Source organism: Leptonotus elevatus, chromosome 15 (genome assembly GCF_054856555.1).
Source record: "Leptonotus elevatus isolate MCC_2025b chromosome 15, RoL_Lele_1.0, whole genome shotgun sequence".
NCBI classification, from domain to species: domain Eukaryota; kingdom Metazoa; phylum Chordata; class Actinopteri; order Syngnathiformes; family Syngnathidae; genus Leptonotus; species Leptonotus elevatus.
This window is the reverse complement of record NC_141253.1, coordinates 1,207,972-1,229,875: the sequence shown is the minus strand read 5'-3', so window position 1 is coordinate 1,229,875 and position 21,904 is coordinate 1,207,972. Positions and strand designations below refer to the sequence as shown.

The following is a 21,904-nucleotide window of genomic DNA, read 5'->3' as shown; positions in this document are numbered from 1 at the left end:
AATAATACAATCAGATAAAAAAATATATTTATATATATACACTGGTATTTTTTTTCCCATGAAACAAATGTCAATCACGTGGAACTCAAAATGTGAAGCTACCTTGTTGCGACAGGGCTGCAGCTGCGCGTCCATGCCGCGCGACAGTTTGCGTCCTTCCGAGATGTGCCTGCGGAGGGCGCTGTAGTCCTCCACCAGCGCCAGGATGTGGCGCCCGTTGCGGTCGGCCCACAGGCCGTGGCCCGGCACCAGGCGGGGCGGAGCGTCCGTCACGCTCTCGCCGGAGCTGCTGCTTCCGCCGCCAGCGTCCACTTCGTAGCGCACTCGCGAGTTTGCGGCGTCGGCGTGAAGGAGAACGTCGCCACCTTCACGACCGGGCGACGCACTTCCTTCGTCTGCAAGCAGGAGGGTCTGTCACTCACATGTTTTTTTTTTTTTTATTGCTCCCCGAATAGCACGTATTCTAAAATATATGCTGATGATGATGTCACCCCATTTGAGCCAGGTCCACATGGCGCTGGCGCGCTCACCTGCAGAGGAGAGCAGGTAGTTGATGTTGATGGTTTCCGAGCAGGGCCCCCCCCGCCACAGCTGCTCCTCCAGCCTCTGCCGCAGGGTGGTGTTGGTGTGGATGCTCCTCTCCAGCTGCACACGCAGGCGGCGGATCTCCGACAGCAGCTCGGACAGATCCGCCGCCGCCGCCGCCGAGGGGGCGCCGTCGGGATCCGGCGTCAGCACACCTTCGGAAAAGACAGAGGCTGGGTTACATATTTAAAAATTGGGGAAAGTGAAAAAATGACCGTTATTAGCCGTTATTCTCCGCCAGTCCTTGTAATTTGCTGCGGAGTGAAGAGACGAGAAACCCACTTTGACTCGGCGCCGTGGTCTGCATCTTCTCGCGGACTCGCAGCTCCACGCGCAGCGACTGCAGCAGGCGCTGCGCGTCGGTCACGTGCTGCCGCTGGAGCGTCGCCTCGCACTGCAGACTGCACGCCAAGTTGACAAGGGGGTAAACGTCATTTGTCGTTTTGAAAACCAAAGAGGCAAGCGCACTTGTGTGTTGGATTTTGAGAACAAAGAGCAAGAGAAAGGGAGAGGAGTGAAACGCTAAACCGGACGCGGGTTTCGGATTTCAGGGTCAGTCGGCAAAAAGGGAGACCGCTTAAGCTAACGGTGCTAATTGCGTGTCGTCATGGTGACGCTACAACATGGGGCCGTTTCATGTACGTTTGTTCGTACAGACTAGTCCACTTTACTAGTCCTTAGTTACTAGTCAACATTGACTAGTCGCTAATGGCACGTTTTGAGTTTGAGGAGAAGAGATGCGGCAACGGGTCAGGCAATGATGGGGGCCAAAAAGATGGCTGCCATTGGTCCTTATCAATGACAAAACAATGGCAATGCTTTTGCAACAAACAATTTTTTTAAATCAGATTAATCACATCTTAGAATTGAGATGAATCACGATTAATCGCTTAATTAAAAAGGCTTTTTTATGAAACATTTTCGCCCGCCAAATTTAAAGAGCACCTGTTATGTGTTAATTTTTCAACATTTAATGTCATGAGGACGTCTTCAAAAATGTTATCCACTGCACACACTCATCCTCCTATTTTTCTAATCAGTTAATTATTTGTATTATTTAAAATGAAAAAGAACGACTCCAATATTTTGAGATGAACAAATATTCAATATGCAAATATTTAAAGCTTTACTTGAATGCATGTATAAATTTAAACAACTCAAACATCTCAAAATTAGTATTAATAATATATTTTTGTTTTACGATTTCATGAACATTCCTACGTGTGCGGCCATACCTGCGCAGCTGCTCCTCGCTGGCGCGCAGCGACTGGCGCAACGCGTCCTTCTCTCGGCCGGCGAGCTCCAGTTTCTCCTGCAGCCTGGCGTTTTCCCGCCTCAGGTCGCCGCCCTCCTTCCGGCTCTGCTCCAGTTTGGCCGCGCGCCTGGCCAGGTTCTCCCGCAGCCTCTCGCACTCCCGCCGTTTGTCTGCAGGAGAGCGACGATGACGACGTGGCGTGATGCGACTTTAAGCGTGGGCTTCGTTTGTACCTTTGGACTCCAGGTTGAGCTGCTCCTTCAGGGCTTGGTTCTGACCACACAGGAAGCGGACCTCGTTGGCCAGCTGAGCGTGATCCTCGTTGCCGTGGATGAAGATGTTGGTGGCCGCTGTGACAAAATGATCCAATTGAGTGCACAAGCTGGTAAAAGAGCGAGCGAGCGGGCGGGCGAGCGGGCGGGCGAGCGAGCGGGCGGGCGAGCGAGATTGCCACCTGTGTCTTTCTCCACCTCGGCGAGCCGCTTCTCCAGCTGCTCTCTGAGGCGGTCGTTGGTGGAGATGCTCTCTTCCAGGCGCCGCCTCAAAGCTCGGATCTCCTCAAGGTGCTCGGCCAGCAGGTCTGAGTGGACCGCAGATGAAGATGAGACAAAGTTAGAAACATTCAGTAACAATTAGAGATGTTCGACACCAATGCGAGGAGTCACAGACACCGATACCACTTATACTTTTGATAAACTTTATTTAAAAGAAAACAAAAAAAACCCATGACAGCTAATTAAAAAAAAAAGATCTGCAGTATATATCACAATCGACCTTTTTTTACCTGAATTGACGATCGGCGCTTCCGCAGAAGCCGAGCCGAGCTCCTCGTCCCGCTTGGGCGCTTCCTGATGATGGGCCATGACGGACAGGTGCAGGTCCAGCTCGTTATGCAGGCTGGCGTTGAGCTGCTGGCTGCTCCTCAGACGCTCGTGAAGCAGCCCGTTCTCCCTCCGCAAGCGCAACAGTCGGCCGCACGCTTCCTGGTCGCCGGACACGCCCGCCACCTCGGCTCCTTCCTCTGCACGTGAACACAGCAGTAATTGTTTCTTTTTTTGTTTCCTACCATAACCTGATAGGTGGCACTTAATAATGCAACTTGAAAGTGGATGGAGGGGGGGGAGAAATCTGACACCTGCGGCCTCCACAGCCTCCACGTGGGACGCTTCAATGGACAACAATGACCAGGAGTGGAAAAAAAGTGCTGTGACAGGCGTGTGTGACATCCCACCGCATTATACCATACAAGCAGAAGAGGATGGAATGTGAGCGTACTTATACACTACAACCATCATCAACAGCAACAAGTTCCAGTGCCCATTGAGAAAAAAAACGTAGAAAACGTCAATTAACGTTTTTGGCGGCATTCATTTGGATTTTAGTAAACGTCATTAAACGTTTTTGGCGGTGAAAGAGTTCAACAACAAAATGGTATTATTGTTGTCCACACGGAGACGCCATAATCACATTCCATACTATGCTATCTGTGACTTTGAGTATCTGTGGCTTTAAAAGATTGGGCCCGGCCCGGTGAGTAAGTTTGCTTAACTACCTCGCGCTGGCGGGCTGCCGTGAGAGGACGCCCTATCAGAGTGGGAGCTGTGGGTGCTGCTGGGACTCTGGCCTCGGACCTGGCTCTGCAGGCTCTGGATGAGGCGGTTCTTCTCCTGCAGTTCTTTGGCCAACCTGAAAGGAGGAAGATGATGATGATGATGACAAGCGTCCGTCCCTCTCATCATTGCAATTCGAAAAAGGTGTAGAACATTTCCCAAAAGATTCTGGTACATTTCAGAGCTGAAGAATGTTAGACTTTTTCCGACTGGAACCCAACGTTGGCAACAAATTTGCAGAATGTCATACCGTGCCGAGTTGGATGGCAGGCGATGCAATTTCTAACCACGTGGTTTTAGGCACACAAGAAATAAATAAAAAAGTCCACACAGCAAACATCATGCCTTCGGGTCCTGCACTCACGCATCCAAGCGCTCGCCGGCACGCTCGGCCACTGCGATATTTTCCCGGACCAGGCAACCGACGAGACGCCGCAGCCGCTCTCTGTCGGCCTCCAGCTCCAGACGCAGCTTTTCAAGCTCCTGCTGGATTGGGGCGGCGGGAATGGCCGTCAGCCCGCATTCACTACAAATAAATCCTACCGTTTATTTCGCTGTGAGTGACGCAGGAAAGGCAACACAAACTAAATCGAGGTTCAGTGTTCACGTTCCTGCAATAACGCAGATTTTTAAACGAGTTTTTTTTTCGGGTTTAAAACTATACAGGCAAGTCGGAACCAGATTTGTGCGTCTTCAGTGTAGTACAAGATTGTGCCACAGGTTTTCAGGAAGGGATGCAGCTGAATTAATAGCAAGAAAAAAATAGAGAGAGAAGGTCCCAAACTAAACTCCAGTAATAGTAATTAGTACCACAGAACAGAGAGAATATACCGTACTGTATTTCTGTGAGCATTAGTTATTACTCTGTTTGTATGTGCTACTGCTTTAAGTATGATAAATAGCACTGATATCTATGCTAATTTTTGCTAGCCAGGGTTAGGGTTTTGCATGACCTGTTAGCATTAAAAAAGTGGACTTTCATGAGATGAATTTGATATAATTCGGATGAACATATTAGTGTTTAAAAATGTAAATGGTTAATTCTCTTTTTGTTTGTTGTGTGTCTTTTTTTACCATAAACTCAAATTGGAGCTTTTGGTTAAAAAAACAACAAAACCAGGTGCTCAAGGAAATAGCACCCGCCCTGGTCATCATGGTAACAAAAATTGTACTCTGCTTTTGCACAAGACAACTGCCACCCCCAACAAAAAAGCGATTTCAACCAGTATGCGAAGTGGAAATAAACAAAGGATATTTTATTTAACCACTTGGAAAGTATTTTCAATGTACAGAAATAAAGAAGTACAATATGTCTCCTTTAAAGCCCCACAGTGCGTTCTGCTTCACGTCTGCTAATGTTCTGATGCGTATGACACCGCTGACCCAGTTGGATCATCAATTGTTTTGTTGACACACAAATGAAAATAGGTCAGCATTCAAGCACGCGCCATTCAAACCCAGCAACCCAGAGGGGGGTCACACAAGGCAATTAGGGGAAAGGCCAGGGGGAGTTTTGCTTTTAAAGAGGTCATGAGAGGCAAACATCAAATATAAGAAACAGCCGTCAACTCTAAAAAATTTCCATCAGTTGCATGTGGTGGTTGTCCTTTAAAAATGGCCGACAGAGGAGCAGGTGAATGGTTTTCGATATAAATGAGAAATGCATTGTCATAAAATGAAGGCTGCTCCTGTGTTAATTGTTGATTAAAAAAAAAAGAGCTGGCGTCAGTCTCAAACAAATGGAGCCCCTTCAGGGGCGACAGAGGTGCTAAATACCAAGCAGTGGTGTGGAAGGTTGAGATGTACCTGCGAGAAAGCTCCAGAGCCGCTACATCTTCATTATCCTGATGAGTCTCTCCTAGCAAAAAAAAAAAGAGTAACATCACAAACAATGTTCCAGCTCTGCTTGTTCAGCATTCATATGGCGGTGGCAAGTTTTCAACAACAAACGCCGCCGCCACCACCTTTGTCCAGACGTCCCTCCAGCCGATCCAGAATCGTCAGGCTCTTGTCCAGCTGCTCCTTAAGCACCTCGCTCATGTAGCCGTCCACCGGGCTGGCGTGGAGCAGCTCCTGAAAGGCCTTCCTCAGCTCCCCCATCTGTCGACGCTGCAGGCCCCCCAGCCGCCGGCTCTCCTTGATCTGCTGCCTGAGCTGCGACAGCTCCCTGGCCTGCGACTGCACCAGTGAGTCCAGGCTGCGGAAGGGACGGATCGAAAGGTCAAGGGTCATGAAGCGGTATAAAGGTTCTAAAGTCGTTGTTGTTGTTGTCTTCCACGAGCAGGGAATTGCAATTGAAGTTGCCTGAATATTCTTTTTGCGGTCCCATTTGTTGACAGTGAGAAGGTGATTGCAATGCATTCCCACCTGGCAGGGGATGTAGAGCGACTGCGAGCGTGCTGGAGTTGCTCCTTCACACTTTTCTTTCCTCCAGCCTCACTGGTTTCACTTTGAGTGACCCGGTCCACTCCATCACCGTCTTTCTCACGCATCTGCTCCCTACTGGGCCTCGCGTGACGGCTCTGCGTTCCGTCCCGATTGTTCAACTGGTCAGAGCGATGGCCAGCCACCGGCTCTACGGAGTTCCTCCTCACAAGGCTTTGCATCTGGCGGATGAGTTTGGCTTGGCTTTCCAACTGGACCTTCAACTCTCGCACCTGCTCCTGGAGCAATAGCGGGTCATCGGAGAGGCCGTATTCTTCGTAGGTCTGCAGGCTTTTCAGACTGACCTGAAAACGCAGAAGCGGCCACATTAGCTTTTGTCATGTTTGAAACATAATCCGGGCTGAGGTCATGACTAAAAACCTTGGCCGAGCTCAAAGTGGGGGAACTCGGGTACGGCGTGCTGGAGGCGGAGTCCAAATGTTCAGTAGAGAAAAAGTGCGCCTGCTCTTGAATCAGCAACGAAGGGACACTAGAAGCACTTCCGCTTGCTTTGACGCCCGCCTCAAGGTCTGGAACCATAAGGAAGATTTAAACACTGATGATAGTGACAGAATTGCACTTTATAGTAACAATAATTATAGTAACAAGAAAAGCCATGTCTCCAGCAACCGTTCCAATCTAGACTGATTTGGTTGTGTGAAGGTAAAAAAAGAAAAGAAAAACATTTGTCAGAAAAATGCCAGGACTGGTCTAGCAAAAAAAATGTCTCAAATGTAAACGATAAACTACAAATTTGACCTAGTTCTCAGACATCTCATATGATTGTAAAAATGTGTCTGGATATTTTGTAACCCTTTCCAATAAAAACGCTGGAAAATGTGCTCCAAACTGAAGCACTAGCTTGGTGGAAACAAGGCTTTAAATAAGAAAAAGAAAGAAGAGTGAAGATTATTAGGTGCTGAAAAGACATGCAAATAATCCATCCATGCAAAATGTTGCGTGGCGGTGAAAGCGTCCGACTAAAACCACCACACTGAGAACCACAAAAGAGACATTGTGAGGTTAGGAGACTCAAACATGGAGAGAGAGTTGCGGCCCCCCCGTTCAGTCCTCATGCAGACCATGTGAGACTCCAGCCCAAGCTGTGTGAGATTAGTGTCCACTCAGAAGACAGACATGCAGAGTCCATCTCGAAAGCGTCTGACCTGGGCTACTGCTCTCTTCCCTATCGTTCTCACTCTTGCCTGTGGTCTCGTAACCCAAGTCCTGCAAATCCACCTGCACACCTTTGTCATCCTGCTCCAGAACTGGGATTGGAGGCAAGGGTCACGTTTAGTTGGCAATAAGGTAGCTTGAATAAAGGGGGACTCACTTCAGTACAGTGATATCTTGACTTAATGGTTAGATTTCTAACTGCATGCCAAATCCATACCCCCTTCAGACGTGCATTGAAATACCATTAATCCATTTCATCTGCCTAAAAAACTTAGCGTCGATTCCCTAACTGGGAAATTTTTTTAAGTTGTGGTCACTTGTAAATCAAGGTGCCACTGTCCAGCTGTCCACAAAAAAAATCAAACGTACACAGGATAGAAGCAGCTGATGATGCAATGATATATCTCAAGGGGGTAATCCTTGCAAAAGAATAATGTAAAAAAAAAAGAAAGAAAAAAGTCTCACCTTTTTGTGTTGTGTTATTCTGGGACGGTGTCAACTGAGCCGTGGCGAGTTTCTCCTCCAGGTTTTTGCAGGCTTTTTTCTTCTCCCTCAGTGCCTTGTGCAGAGTCTCCAGCTGGGCCTGGACGCTCGGCGCTAAGCCCTTGTTGTCAGGCAGCACCGCAAGGGCCTCGCTCTCGTCCCTGCGGGCCCTCTCCTCCTGCAGGGAGGCCCGAAGCTCACAAAGCTTTTCAGAGTGATCTTTGAGGACCTTGCAGAGAATTTGCAGATTGCAAAGGAGGTCTGAGTTGAGAAGCTCCTCGGAGTGACTTGGCCGTGTGGCTTGAGTCAGGCGCACCAGTTCTTGTCTGTTTTGTAGAGCTCTCTGGAGGTCGTCCAAATGCTCCTGTAGGTCCGGGTTGGTGAATGAGCAGCAATTTGTACAGGCGGCTGACAGAGAAGCAATGACAGATTCCACCGAGCAAAGGCATTTCGCAAGAACTTTGGTCATCTCCTGATTTGAAATTTGAGCAGAATTTTCACTTGTCCTTTGCTGATCTCGCAACTTATTTTCTCGGGGAGATTCTGATTCCGTCTGCGTGGAATTACTCAATTTCAGCTTATCCTGAGAAGGGTTCTCGGGCGCCGAACCCTCAGGTCGTCCAAAGACCCCTCTGGAGCTCTGCTCGTTTAATGAGGCGTTTACTGCCTCTCTTTTCAAACGGAGATTTCCAATTTCTGCTTGCCTTTCCGGGCCGTCTGGCAACGAAATCTGCTTCTCTGCCAAGTTCAAAAGTTGTGCAAGTTGCTCGTGGAGGTCCTCCTTTTCCTGAAGCACGTTCTGTAAATCCAGGCACATGGTGTTGCAGCCCACAGAAGCGGACCCTGCGACCTGTCCGCCGGACCCCCCCTGGCTGTCCAGATTGCAGGCGGTCAGGTAGGCGATGGTGGACTCGGCAGCTTGCAAGGCCTCCACGTACTGGTTATTGAGACGCTCTTTGTCCTGCAGCTTTGCGTGGAGCTCCTCCCAATCAGCCAGCCGCTCGCCCAGCTTGTTGATCAAGGCCTCCTTCTCCTGGCACTCCTGATGAAGGAGCTCAAGCTGGGCAAAAAGAGCGGAGTGGGCCCGGGTGTCGTCCGGCGTGTGCATGGCTACATAGCCGCTATCGTGAGCACATTCGCTTGGTTGGGACGAGGCGCTGGAGACTGTAACGGGTTTCTGGTCAGCGTCTGCCTCAGGTTGCTGCGCTGCGTCCGCTTTACACGGCTCTGGGTGTGTGTACGTTTCTGCTCTCGGCCTCACCGGGACAGGCAGGCGAGATCTGACACAGGCCTACAAAAGAAACAGGAAAAACATTGGCAGTCAGGATCTGTTCATTTCTGTGGCGCTTGTCATGTCCTTGTTTGAGGGGCGGGGCACACCGTGATCTGATAAATGAGCCTAACAAGCAGGTTTTTGGAATGTGGGAAGAGTATGGATTACTGTGCTTGTGAAAGGAGCTACAATGGGGGAGATATTCCTCTCATTTTGTGTTGTGGATTATACAAACATAAAACACTTGTGCTGCTCTTTTAAACACACCCTGTGCTCTGAAATCTTGCTGTGATCGCCAGCTTGCAGAGTTCCCACTTCCTCTGCGGTGACCAGGGTTCCCCTATTCTTAGCGCCATCCTCGTCTTTGTCCGTGGCTTGACCCGGCAAAGTTTCCCGGCTGCGTCTTAATTCAGCCTGCCCGTCGCTGCTGTTGCCTGACGAGTCTGTGCTCTCCTTTTCTTTGCACTCGCTGGACTTTTGTTCTTTTAGCAGGCCATGCAGTTGCACGTTTTCAGCCGTTAGCCTGAGGACTTCCTCCCTGTAACAAGGAAATTGATAACAATTAACGGGTGAACTTGTGAATATAGGTAATATAAAAAAAAAAAGTCTGACCGAAGGTGCAGGAGTGATGCTGCACCGCCGTCGGACAGCAGATATTTTACAGAATCAGCCTCTGCAGCGGCACACTGAGCTTTCTCTCTGGTCTGGCCCAGGCTGCTGTCCACACTCTCATCCACAATCAGCTAAAAGGCAAGACAAGTTTATTATACAGCCTACTATACTCGCACCATTCACTTTTTTTTTTTTTTAACCCGATCCCCTATGTCTACATCTATTTGCATGCACAATCAAATTTGTGGCCGTTCATGTGCCCCTAAAATTTGAATGAGGTCTTAAGTGCAAAATTGTAGGTGACTTTTAAAAATCAGGCTCAAGGCTTTTAAAAGAGGAACCTACCTGCCCTTTTGGGATGTCCGTCTGACTTGCTTGGTCTTGACAGCGGCACGTCTGGTGAGCTAATGGAGGAACCTCCGTAATTGTTGCGGTGTCTGGCTGCTAGAGTAATGGGATGTGAGGCGAGTATGACATATGTGGCTCGGTTTAAAAAGAAAAAAAAAGAAAATAAAATAAAAATAAAAGTCAATGAGGCAACAGAATCCGAAAAACTGTGCAAAGCGACAGCGGGATGGTGTGACGTGTCTAATGTGATATGGTGAAGAGACACCGTTTTATGGGACACAGATAGAGAGACAGACTTGGTTAGGAACGATGGAGGAAAGAGTCAGGAGGATATTATTCAGAACAGGAAAAAGACACACTTGTAAAACAAACTAGAAATAGGGGATGCTGCATTTGAGATGACTGAGAAGTAGGATGTATCCAACGTGGAGCTTATGAGGTGCAACATAAACAATTTTTGGCAAGAAAAAACCCCACTGCATTGTAATCTGCATGAAAAATGACAAGGGTACTATTCTATTCGGGTTGGATGTGAGCCTTTAAGGGAGTGATTTCAGGAGCTCCAGTCAGGCAGTCTTTGTGTGAGCGTTTGCTCCATGCTCCTTGCCAGTGTTTTCAATATGTGTTTATGTGTTTTACGGTTTGTCCCATTCAAGAACATTGACTGAGCAAGAGACGGTTTGTAACTCAAAAACCATTACAAGTCCGGGCATTCAAGTGTCAAGGTACCACTCTGCAGTAGATTTGTAGCCTGAAAAGTCCCAGTTTTCTCGAATGCAGCATAGTAACAAGCCAGACACAGCAGAGGGTAAGTCAGGTTCAAAGGTTAGACGGGAGTTACTAAAAAGTGGCTGTTATGATGGCATTGAGTAGTTTTACTTAACGTGGACACTTTTATGCTGATTTAATTAAAAATACATAAATAAAAGGAATCCGTGTGCAGTTAAGGAGAAAAACGCTGTGCGTCTGTGGCCTCCAACCTGCTTCCATGGACGACTGCTGGCCAGGTTTTGCTCCTCCCTGTTGAAAGCGTCGTGGTCAGCCTTCTCATACGCTGCCAGTCTGCTCTGGAGCTCCGCGTTAAGAGCCCGAAGCCTGCTGACACACTCCTGCAGCTCTAGCACCTAACGGACGCAGACCAACTTAAGTGACACAAGATATTTGAGCCACGTAAATGACCCACATTATACAGATATTTTATTTATAGAGTATTGTTATATGCTCTGTTTTGTGTGTTTCTGCTTTGTGTGTGTTAAAAAAAAAGCAGTTACTTGAAGGTTTAGATTACTGTAACATCTATGCTGGTTTTTGTTAGCCTGTAGTAACCGCATCAAATAAATCCACCTTCTGTTTGAGCTCCTGCGGTGAACTGTCGTCACGCCCGTCACCCAAACAGATACTCATGTAAGAGGTCTGGTCGCCGGCGAAACTCAACGAGTCTCCTGGAGCAAAAACAACAAAACATTTAACATAAATACATCCCAACAAAACACACGGCAAAAGTGTCATTTCCAGGTCGTACCGCTGTCGTTGGCGCCACCCACTCCACCGCCGCGGTTCTGGATGGCCCCCAAGCGGGCCTGCAGAGAGGCATTCCAGCGCTGGGCATCTTCCAGCTGGTGCTGCACACTCTCCAGTTCTTTGGGATCGACCACGTTCACGCCTGAACACAAACATGCAAAGTGTTACAGAAAACCTTCTAATGTTCTATGAAGACCAACTATCTAAATATGATATTCTGGTTAATATTGTATCAGTGGAATATGAGGCAAGCAGCAAAATCTGGCCATTTTTTTATCCATCTCAGAGGGCGGCTGGATTGTGCTTCATAACTCATATTCCACAATTGTAATATTAATCCGAATGTCATGTTTAGACTAGTGAAGTCACATATAACATATTACTGTCAAGAAATGTTTAAGGTTGACTTCCATTTTAAGCCTAAAATCCACAACGGCAAAATTCGTTTTTTTCCCCCTGTCTGAATCCACCAAGGATCCAGTCTCAACCCACTGCTTTTTCATTATTATTGTAGGAGAGGGTTAACGCCGTGGTGTGTTTTCTATGCGGACAACATTGCATTGGTAACAGAGATGATGGTGATGAAAAGAACTGAAGGAAAACATGTCGGAAGACAAGTGATGCAAATGGAAAAGGCTGTATTAAATCGGATCTGAGGAAGAAGTGGATGAAAGATAAGCCCTTAAAAGGAATATCTGGAGATGGCTCAAAAATACGGCGGCGTAGAAAGGGACAAGCAAACGTTTTTATTATCTCACCCATGTTATAGGGTGAGATAATAAGATTTAAGGGGCAGTGCCATGTGAAAATGTCATCAGTTATAATTGCCGAGATCCATCTTGCATAGAGAGCTGCTTGTTACATACAGCTGACCTATTTCCACACCTCCCACTTTGTGCAATGATGACTGATGCACTGAGATGCGCACTCACACACACGCACGCAGGCGCGCACGTGTGGGGCAGCTCTTAAATAACCAGGCTTACAGGACTACCTGGGCGCACAGAGACACTTTCAATCAGTCTCAAAGTTGTGCCCTGACTTGACTCGAGATTAGCTGAGCGGAGAGTTGTTGTACTTAAACAAAACAAACCAATTTGCTCTGTTATATAACAACAACACGTTCATCCGATTTTAGATTGAACTAATTTAAAGGTGGCAGATGGCCGAGTCGGCCGGATTAATACCCGCGGAAGTGACGTAATCAGCAGACAGACAAACGGTTTAATGGGGAAGTTGAAGAAGCACGCAGGCATGTGAGAAACCCAAATATGGACAAATGGAAGACTTTATTCACATTTTTGAAAAACAAGGACAGGGGAATGAAAGTGTTACATGTGAGGAGTGACAGACAGAGAGAGAGAGAGTGAGAGATGGAGAAAGAGAAAACAAATAGCAAGTCAGCATGCAAACAAGCAGGTGATGATGTTAATGGGGAGTGGACAGAAGGGACACAGATGCCGAATTGAAGAGGGGCTGGGACCTTGTTAGCAAGAGCAAACGCAGTAAAGAATGACAGAGGACAAAAGAAGATGGACGGGTGTGTCTGCGTATTTGTATTTCCCACATGGTCGCTAAACTCATTTCCTACCAGACTTTCAATTTTGCTGGTTTCCTAGCAACCTAATTGATACAAATACCCCCCAATTAGGGATCACGAAGGACTCTCATGCATTTGCACTGCACCTTCTCTGACTTTAGCTCTGTCTAGTTCTCTCTCCAAGTCGTCCCTGAGCTCCTCGTTGGCTTTGATGCCGTCCTCCAGCTGCTGCCTGAGGAGCTGCACTGCTGTCAGCTCCAGCTGCAGAGCGTGAAAACGTTGGGCACTGAAAAACAAAAGACGCCTTTTGTTATCACAGTAATTTATGGACTATAAGGCGCACCTGACTATAAGCCGCGCCAGCTAAATTTGGGGAATACTCGAGTTTGTTACACCACCCGTTTGCCGCACCTGACTGTAAGCCGGTTTTAATGTTACCGCACCAATATATAAGGGTTCCTACTACTTTATTTCCCATAATCAGCTCAGTGGCCTAGTGGTAGAGTGTCCGCCCTGAGACTGGGAGGTTGTGGGTTCAATCCCCTCAGACCAAAGACTATAAAAATGGGACCCATTTGCCTCCCTGCTTGACACTCAACATTACGGGTTGGAATTGGGGAGTTAGATCACCAAATGATCCCCGACCGCAAGCCCCTGCTGCTTCTCACCACTCCCTCAGGAGATGGGTCAAAAGCGGAAAACTAATTTCACCCCACTTAGATGGGTGTGACAATCAGTGGTACATTAACCTTTAACTAATGAGGGTGCCAATTGTCTCGCTCTCGTTCTGTGTCTCCTACTGTATTTAGGCTCACTTGGTTTGTTTTGCTCTGCCTGACCCTCTTGCGCTTACTTTATAGTGCGCCCCCTTGTGATCTGATGGATAAGCCGCACCTTTGTATTAGCCGCAGGGTCGAATGCAAGTGAAAAAAGTAGCTGCTTATATTGCACTTCTTAAAGGATAAATTGTCTTAGTGGAGGCTGGAGGTGTAGGATTCAAAGCACGTTTTTACATCTTCCTAATCCTTTTTCGGACCGGCAGCACACAGTTTCAGCTTGGCACATTAATTCTGTAATTTTTTTATTTCTTTGTTTTCTTCCTATTTGTTCATGAGATCAGGGTACAGCAGTGAATATCAGCAGTTAAAATCGCTACAGGTTTTTCGGTCCGCACCAATTACGCGTTGAGTAAACTGCACTGGACGATACGTCCAAATGTTATTTTCCTGCTGTGGCCTGGCCCACCTGTCCTGCTCCTTTACAGTCCTGACAAGGCTGGAGTAGAGCTGCTGCTCGGCCCTGAGCGCTTTATTGAGCACTTCATGTTCCTGCTGCAACGCTACCAGGCTGGGAAGTACCTGAAAACCAAGAAAGACAACAAACTTGGAAGCTGTTTTCTGTTCTATTTTAGTCAACCAGAAAAGTAGCTTTAAATCTTTAAGTTTTACTTCTTGCTGGCTGTCTCCACCAATCATGGTTCGCTCTCTTTGAGGGAGCTCCAAAGGCGATCGATCCATGCTGCCGCCGATGACGCGATCCGGGGTGTGATCACCTTGCGTGTCCCCTTGCTGGCCAAGACGCTGCTGGAGAGCCTGCTCGGAGAACAGGAAAGCCAACGCTAGAGCTTGGACAATTGTGGAAACTTGGAACGTGGGAATTGACAGGATTTGAACCATTCATTCATTCATGGAAATAAAGCAGGAATTTAATAATTTCAGGTTGGCTCTTAATAGGAGACTTAAATCTATTTGGGGGATGTATATTTCAGCGTGATCTTGACTTTGCAATCAGATTTCATTCAAGTACATCTGAATATAAAGAGACTTTTCAATTGCCAATAGTTTCTAAATTCCCCAGATAATCTACTCATGGAAATTAACTGGTGGAATCTTTCCGAAAATGTCCTCCCCCCCTTTGCAACCCTAGAAAGGGGCAAACAAGAAAATGCTCCTTCCAACAAGAGACTTCTTACATGGATGATCTCATCCTTGGTGTCAAGGGTGGCAGTCAGGGACTCGATATTGGCGGCCTGGCCTTCACTGCGGCCCTCCAGCCCGGACAGCAATGACTGGAGCTCTGCTAAAGACATCTAGATGGACGTAGTAGCACCAGTGAGTAGAGCGGAAAATAAAAGATTGTCCAGGTAAGGTAAACAAGACCTTCAGTTCATTCTCCCTCTTCAGAGATTTGTTGAGAGCCTCTGTTTTCTGTGTCAGCTCTTTCTTAAGAACTACAACGGTCTTCTTGGAGAGTGGAATGTTCTCAATGCTGTCGTCGCTGTTCCTCCTGGAGAGCTCAGCTACGGCGCCAAAGGGAAAAAAATATCAATGGAAAAACAGCACAAACGTATCATAGGCAGCGTTATTAACACACAGCCACACCCTGATCTTGCCTCACCTTCGCGCTCGTCTAACTTCTCTTGCATGATCTGGATGGTTTGTCTGAGCTCCAGCACGTAATCTGGCTCCTTGTCGCGCTCCGTCCCCTGGCCACGGTGCAGGAGCCTCTGCAAAAATCAACCATGTCACAAAGATGTCACTTACAACTTGTCCAAGAAATTAAAACGAGTCAAAATCAAGGACAGGATTACTGGCTCTGTGGGTGTTCTAATTTCATTCCCCGCTTCTTAGGCTTTTAAGTTAAGCACATTTTACAGCGGAGAGCCTGTTTTATCCCCTGGGGGGCTTACGTCGATGACGCTGTCTTTTTCATTGAGGCGGAATCTGAGCTCTGCGGTTTCCAACGAGTCGTTCTGGGCCGCCGTGGAGCTTTGCCTCTCAGCAGCGGCGAGCTGATGCTGCCGGTCAGACAGCTGCTTCCTCAGCTCCTGAATCTCCCGGGAACGCTCCGATAGCATGCGGTTGTAGTGCTCGGCGGACTCCTGACGAGATTTAAAAAACACAAGATGAGACGGACATAAACAGGCGCAATCGACATAGATTCAGTAGTGCAGATGCTACTTTAGAACAAGGTGCATTCCAGAAGGCTGTTCAGCGTTATGGCTACTTCCCTAGCCTTAATCTCCAAATCCTCAAAAAGGCTTCTTGCCTTTTCTCAGTGTGTTTAAAAAAATAAAAAAATTGAAAAAAATAAAAAAACAGTAATTTTTAAGGGGGAAAAAATTGGGGAAGTAAAAAGTAAAAAAGATTTTCAGGGGTAAAAAAAAAATTCTTATTTATTTACAACAAAAACTTTTTGGGAAAAAGTTGGATCATTTATAGGAAGCCTCATTTTTTAATTAATTTGTTTTGTCCGAAGTTTGAGAAAGCTCTTCATATCTTGAATCCACCATGGCTCGTTATTAAACTTTTAAGGCTTTGAGCCTTTTCTTGTATGAGGATATTTGTGTTCAACCCCCCCAAAAAAACAAACATGTGGGTGGGGGATTGTTGTATTTTATTTAAAAAAAAAAAATGTAGTAATTTTTTGGGGGGGAAATTCAGATGTAAAACATCTGATTTTGTTGAGAAAGAATTAAGAATTAGAATTAAGAAAGTCCTATTTATTTAGAAAAGAAGGAATTTTTTTTTTTTTTTTTTTAGAAGTTGTATATCTATGTTTTTCAGAAAGTCTCGCTTTTACCGGAAACAATGGATTTTTCAAGGGAAAAGTCATACAGATGCTACTCTATTTTATGAACCAATATTATGTCCCAGACGGCTGTTCATACATAATATTGCTCATGTTGTTATTTATTTATTTTTCTATTGTTATTATCATAAGCGGTGCCCGTCTCCACTCACAACAAAAAAACACAAAGCACAAAGGCATTTAAACACACAGCAGTCTGATCATATGAACACAAGATCGTATGCTTCTAAGTCAGGTAGTGTCTCTTTTCCCCAAACATGATCAGATGTTTTTTTCATTTAACCTTGATGAGTTGATCCTTGCTATTAATTGTTGCCAGCAGTCCTTCCACGGCGCCCTCATTGTCAGCTACAAGCCTTTCCCTGGCTTTGACAGCCTCAGCCAGCATGGCCTCGTTCACCTTTAACCTCTGGCCCATCTGCTCTGCCAAGTCGCGTGCGTGACTTTGCGACTGGCTCAGCACCGATTCGGACAATTCCTGCAAAAAGACGGGAGGTTGACGTTGAGAGACGACAAGCTCAGGCGTTAGTTAGCGCGTTAGCGTGTGGAGTCTGTGGATTGACCTCCAAATTTTTGGTCTTGCCGTTGAGGGAGAGCTGCAGATGGCTGATGATGGAGTCTTTCTCTCTCAATGACCTGTTCAGGTTGTCCTCCGCATCTTGCTTGGCCCTCTGCAGGTTCTTTAGTGTGTTTGCAAGGTGCTGCAGTTCCACATCCTTCTCCTTGATCTGGCTATCGAAACTCTGAGCAGGAAACACGCAATGGTTGTAATCGGAAATATAAAGTAAAATGGACTTTTTAATTGCTTGTACATACTTAATACTTTTACTGCAAACAAAATAAATACAATTAATTAATTAATTAAAAAACAGTGGCCATTTTTTTTCTTGGTCTGAATTTCATTATTTTTGTCTTATGTTGTAGTGCGTTATGTGTAAACTATCGGCCGATTAAATCGTGCAGCACTAAATCTGACTTTCACCCACTTACATTAATTGTTTCTTCGTTATGCGACAGCAAATTATTGAGCCTCTCCAGGTCCCTCTCCTTCTCCCTGAGCGACAGCTGCAGCTGGTGGATTTCATTGTCTTTCTCTTCGATGGCTGCAAATCTCTCATCCAGCGCTTGCTGTTGAGTCGACAGTGGTGACAAGTTGACAACCGTCAAAACATTCATGCAGCAGTGCCTTGAGATACTCGTTGCCTGACCACCCTTGTAACTCAAAACACTTGTATCTCAAATTGTGGACGTTCACAACATGGCAGCAATATGGCCATACAGATATACTGCAAGTAGATGGTCTCAGCAGTAATGTTAGTCATTCTTCATAGAAGATAAAGAATAAAGGACTATATTATCTGTCTACAAACTGTATGTTGTATAGCATTGGTGTTCAAATATCTGTTGCTGCCAAATAGATGATATTTGCTATCCTATTTATGCCGTTTACCACTCTGTGTTAGCACTACCATTAAGATAGTGGACTTAAAGTCGTTAACTTGTATTTCTAGGCACCAGTGTAGATTAATTCCAATATTTAGGATTTAGGTAACAGTGCTCACCTCCAGCGCTTTTTCCTTTTCTTTCAGTCTTCGGCGCAGCTTAGCGAGCATCCCGTCGTTTCCTGCCGGACTCTTGTTTTGCTCAAAATCTCTAACCATGTTTATGTACTCCTAAAACAGCAAAACCCAACCATTAAAAAAAAAAAGACCGAATACAAATGAATCGTTTTTATTTAAAATAACGCTGTTGTGTCACCTGCAACTGCTGCTCTTTATCAGCCAAGGTGGATGTTAGCCGCTGGATGGTGACTTCATGGGCGTACACTTTTCTTTTGGTTTGGTCCAGCAACTCCTGGTACTGCTGCTCCAGAGAACTTTCCCTTTCCCCGATCTCCCCGCTTAGCTTTTTCAGTTGGTTGTTCAGATCCTGAGGCGGGGGGGACAAGCGAGAATATATTATACCTGTGAGTATTAGTGTATGGTCTGTTTGTATGTGCTGCTGTGCCATTTGTGTTAAAATAGCAGTTGTTTGAAAGTTTGTGATGACAGTAAAATCAATACAAATTTCCATTAGCCCGTCTATGGTGTTTAACATAATATGTTCGCAATATGTTAGCCGTGTGCCGTGACCGAAGATCCCGGATACAAGCGACTGAAATGAGTTTACTCCGCAGGGTGTCTCTCCCTTGGAGAAAGGGTGAGAAGCTCGGTTATCCGGGAGGGACTCAGGGTCGAGCCGCTACTCCTTCACGTTGAGAGGAGCCAGTTGAGGTGGCTCGGGCATCTGGTTCGGATGCCTCCTGGACGCCTCCCTGGAGAGGTTTTCCCGGGCATTTCGCACCGGCGGGAGGCCCCGGGGACAACCTAGGACACGCTGAAGAGACTGTCTCTCGGCTGGCCTGAGAACGCCTTGGGATCCCGCCGGAGGAGCTGGTTGAAGTGGCTGGGGAGAGGGAAGTCTGGGCTTCCCTGCTAAGGGTGCTGCCCCCGCGACCTGACCCCGGATTAAGCGGTAGATAATGGATGGTTCGCAATAATCTAGCAGACTTTCATTAGACAAAACGATATGCTTTGCCTGAAAATCAATGTCATGTGACGGATTTGCGGCATATTGCAGGAAGAACAGACGATTGAGCTTTTTCATTTGATTTCAATGAAATCTCACATTCAAGGCTTTGTCTCCCGTCTTCTTCTGCTGCTGCAGGTCTTCCAGCTCCACCTCCAGCTGCTCCTTCGCCCGCTGCAAGTCCGCCAGCTCCTGCTCCCTCCTGTCCAGAGCCCGCTGCAGCTTTTGGGCCTCGAGCATCTTGGCGTGGTGCTCTCCCTGGAGCTGTATCAGCTCTGTTTGCTTGGCCATTAACAGAGTTTGGTGCTCTTCTGCTCCCTGGAGGAGAACATGCAAGACACTCTTATTGAAAGAAAATGTATTCATTGTGACATAAAGACCTACCCGGCTAGAAAAAAAAACAACAACTTGCCTGATATTTTTGCATCTGGGCCTTGTGCGCTGTTTCCCGGGCTTTAGTGAGAGCATCGTCCCGGTCCTCAATCTCATGGCACAATTCTGCAATCTGTGCAAAGCCAAGTGGGACAATGTGATGCATTAGCAAAACAAAAAGCTGGCTAAAGAAGGTTAAACTAAGTTTGTTTTTAAAGGTCTCACACCTCTTTCTCTTTTTCTCTGAGGACCTGTGTGAGCCCTTGGATGGTTTTGTCTCGCTTTAAGCCGTTTTTCTTCTCTGTGTGGAGTTCATTCTCTGTCTCATCCAGCCTTCCCGACAGGGTCTGTGCACAAGCATTTGTTCAAGGTGTTTAATGAAGGAAGACAAAACTGAAAAACAGGTTGAAATGCCATCTCAGTGTACAGTTACCCACGCGGTTCACTCTTCGCATCCACATTTATGCCCCAATTTTTAAGCTATATGCTGCAAAATCAGCTGAAGTGTGCTGGACGTGATGCAGCATAAGTAAGAGCGAGAGGAGGAGCGAGAAGGTCGCCAACTGACCTCCAATAATGTAGTAGTTGTCTTTTTGCAACAGAGCACAGAGATAACACAAAATCAATGTTAATTTCAGTTATGCTATGGCGTTTCCTACTTTATGTTAGCATTATGATATCAGATTTTATTACAAGAAACTGTATGGTTGTTTAAATTTGAATGTTTAGTTCTCTTTGGTTTTATGAGTAAAAAAAAAAAAGAAAAAAGGTCTCTCTAAATATTGCAGATTGTAGGTGGGTCTGGACCTCACTGTACCTTGGTTTCACTCTGGGTTCCTTCCAGTGTCTTTGTCAGGCTCTCATTGGCGCTTTTTGCCTGGGTGAGCTCTTCAGTCAGCAGCTTGTTGACGGACTCCAGTCGATGGAACTCACTCTGTTTGGTAGATTTGAGAAACAAAAAGAAAAAGGAGGACGATAAATATGAGGCTTAAATTCCGGCTACTATTCACCACCAGTGGCAGTCTGCAGCACAGAACTACCTCCACTGTGGCAGGCATGTATTGATCATCAAATTCTTCCGTGAGGTCATGCAGAGACTTCCATTGAGCCTCTCTGCGCACTGGCTTGTTACTGTTACAGGCGTGGAGTTGACCGGCACTGAACCTCTTCAGGACCGGGATGCGGCTCCCGCCCGGGACTGACACTCCTCGCTTGCTGAGGCAGCGCAGGAGCTGGATCAAGTCAGAGATCACCGAGGGCTGCCGCGATGATCTCGAGAGGAGCTTTTTAGCTTGAGCCTTTCCCGCTAGGTCGCCAGTGGCAGCGTTCCTGAAGACGAATGTCTTAGCTTCTCTGACGTTGCTCTTACGTGGCGTGCTTTCTGGAGTGTCAAAGTCTCGATTGAGGGACTGCAGGGACGTGGAGCGGCCTTTGAATCCGGACCTAGGAAAAGAGCCCTTGTTGTGGACCAGGTCCAGGTACATGCTCTGAGAGCTGCCGCGTGAGCCCCGCAAACCAAAACTCTTCATAGGGCCGTCCAGACCCACACTTGATCCCATCCTCCATTTCTTGAGACCCGAACGTCCCGAGAGCATTCCTTTTCCCACGAGTCTATCCAGACTCACACATCTCCTCATGCGGTGACTACTGGCGCTCTCCCTTGACGATTGCGCGTCATCGGGCAGCAGACTCGCGGCCTCGTCGTCAAAACTGGCCGCCCCGGATGATCTGAGGGGAGTCTTTGAGCGCGCGTTCTTCTCGTCGCTCTTTTCCTGGTCTGGGTTGTGTTTGTTGTAGACGTGGATGATGCACTGGATCAGGTGCGCTTTCTCCACTTGGATTTTCTGCACCTGGTTGTTGTGCTGTTCCTGCAGCTGGCTGAGGTTGACGTCGCACTGGATCACCTTCTCCAGCTGGAATACACATTTCCCACAGAGGAACTCGCCGTGGCCGTCGCGGGTCACCTCCCGTCCCAGCACGTGTGACAAAATGATCTGCAGCTTCCTCTTTGCCGACGAGCTGAAGATCCAGCGACACTGGTTGCCAACCAGACGGCCGCTGCATATGCGACACGAGTCCTTCATGTCGCCTTCGATTAACACATCTCAGATTTGTCCACGTAAAAGACTTCCAAAATGGCCATTCCTAAAGATCCTCATTCTCTTGCGAAGCACGCGAGAGAATGAATGATTACAGAGCACTGTAAGCCCTAAGCCTTAAATAATCCCCGCTCCTGCCTCTGTTCCACTCACATCCGACGCAGTTGATTAGGTCAAATCCTCTGCGGCTACTGTAGTAATCTTTGTTATGGCTGACGGCTGCCCACTTCTCAAAAAGCTCCTCCCGGATGCCACATTGCAAATATATGATCAGCTCTGAAGACGGGGGAACGCTGGAGACCGAAACAGCCGATTTCTCGTCCCGGGAGTGCATTCGGTCCGGCAGCGCATCTTAAAAAAATCCACTTAAGTGAGGTGTCTTCCAGCAATCACTGTTGTCACATATCCCATTAAACCTCAATCCAGAGGAGGCCATCGGAAGAATCC

At 47.0% G+C, this 21,904-nt stretch overlaps 1 protein-coding gene across 5 annotated transcripts in view; it reads right to left on the bottom strand.

Moving 5' to 3' along the window:
- Positions 1-21,904, bottom strand: part of cdk5rap2 (CDK5 regulatory subunit associated protein 2) — a 34,160-nt gene extending 12,256 nt beyond the window's left edge. Inside the window, exons 1-38 of one of the 5 annotated variants that reach the window (XM_086096109.1) lie at positions 20,399-21,904; positions 20,176-20,292; positions 19,586-19,705; positions 19,399-19,491; positions 19,086-19,304; positions 18,177-18,347; positions 17,981-18,091; positions 17,409-17,546; positions 16,982-17,161; positions 16,702-16,896; positions 15,517-15,708; positions 15,225-15,333; positions 14,987-15,126; positions 14,800-14,916; positions 14,276-14,419; positions 14,073-14,185; positions 12,974-13,113; positions 11,289-11,429; positions 11,111-11,208; positions 10,747-10,890; positions 9,764-9,862; positions 9,419-9,549; positions 9,074-9,344; positions 7,516-8,824; positions 7,041-7,142; positions 6,256-6,404; positions 5,818-6,179; positions 5,415-5,647; positions 5,257-5,308; positions 3,815-3,976; positions 3,393-3,526; positions 2,625-2,861; positions 2,295-2,420; positions 2,074-2,190; positions 1,821-2,010; positions 868-986; positions 531-740; positions 103-395 (exon numbers count right to left, since the gene is read on the bottom strand). In XM_086096109.1, coding sequence (XP_085952235.1) covers positions 103-395; positions 531-740; positions 868-986; positions 1,821-2,010; positions 2,074-2,190; positions 2,295-2,420; positions 2,625-2,861; positions 3,393-3,526; positions 3,815-3,976; positions 5,257-5,308; positions 5,415-5,647; positions 5,818-6,179; positions 6,256-6,404; positions 7,041-7,142; positions 7,516-8,824; positions 9,074-9,344; positions 9,419-9,549; positions 9,764-9,862; positions 10,747-10,890; positions 11,111-11,208; positions 11,289-11,429; positions 12,974-13,113; positions 14,073-14,185; positions 14,276-14,419; positions 14,800-14,916; positions 14,987-15,126; positions 15,225-15,333; positions 15,517-15,708; positions 16,702-16,896; positions 16,982-17,161; positions 17,409-17,546; positions 17,981-18,091; positions 18,177-18,347; positions 19,086-19,304; positions 19,399-19,491; positions 19,586-19,705; positions 20,176-20,292; positions 20,399-21,442 — 8,022 coding nt within the window. In that variant the 5' untranslated portion in view covers positions 21,443-21,904. Of the gene's footprint in view, positions 1-102; positions 396-530; positions 741-867; positions 987-1,820; positions 2,011-2,073; positions 2,191-2,294; positions 2,421-2,624; positions 2,862-3,392; positions 3,527-3,814; positions 3,977-5,256; positions 5,309-5,414; positions 5,648-5,817; positions 6,180-6,255; positions 6,405-7,040; positions 7,143-7,515; positions 8,825-9,073; positions 9,345-9,418; positions 9,550-9,763; positions 9,863-10,746; positions 10,891-11,110; positions 11,209-11,288; positions 11,430-12,973; positions 13,114-14,072; positions 14,186-14,275; positions 14,420-14,799; positions 14,917-14,986; positions 15,127-15,224; positions 15,334-15,516; positions 15,709-16,701; positions 16,897-16,981; positions 17,162-17,408; positions 17,547-17,980; positions 18,092-18,176; positions 18,348-19,085; positions 19,315-19,398; positions 19,492-19,585; positions 19,706-20,175; positions 20,293-20,398 lie in introns of those variants that run through there. The other 4 variants (XM_086096106.1, XM_086096105.1, XM_086096108.1 and 1 more) reach the window with 4 other exon arrangements.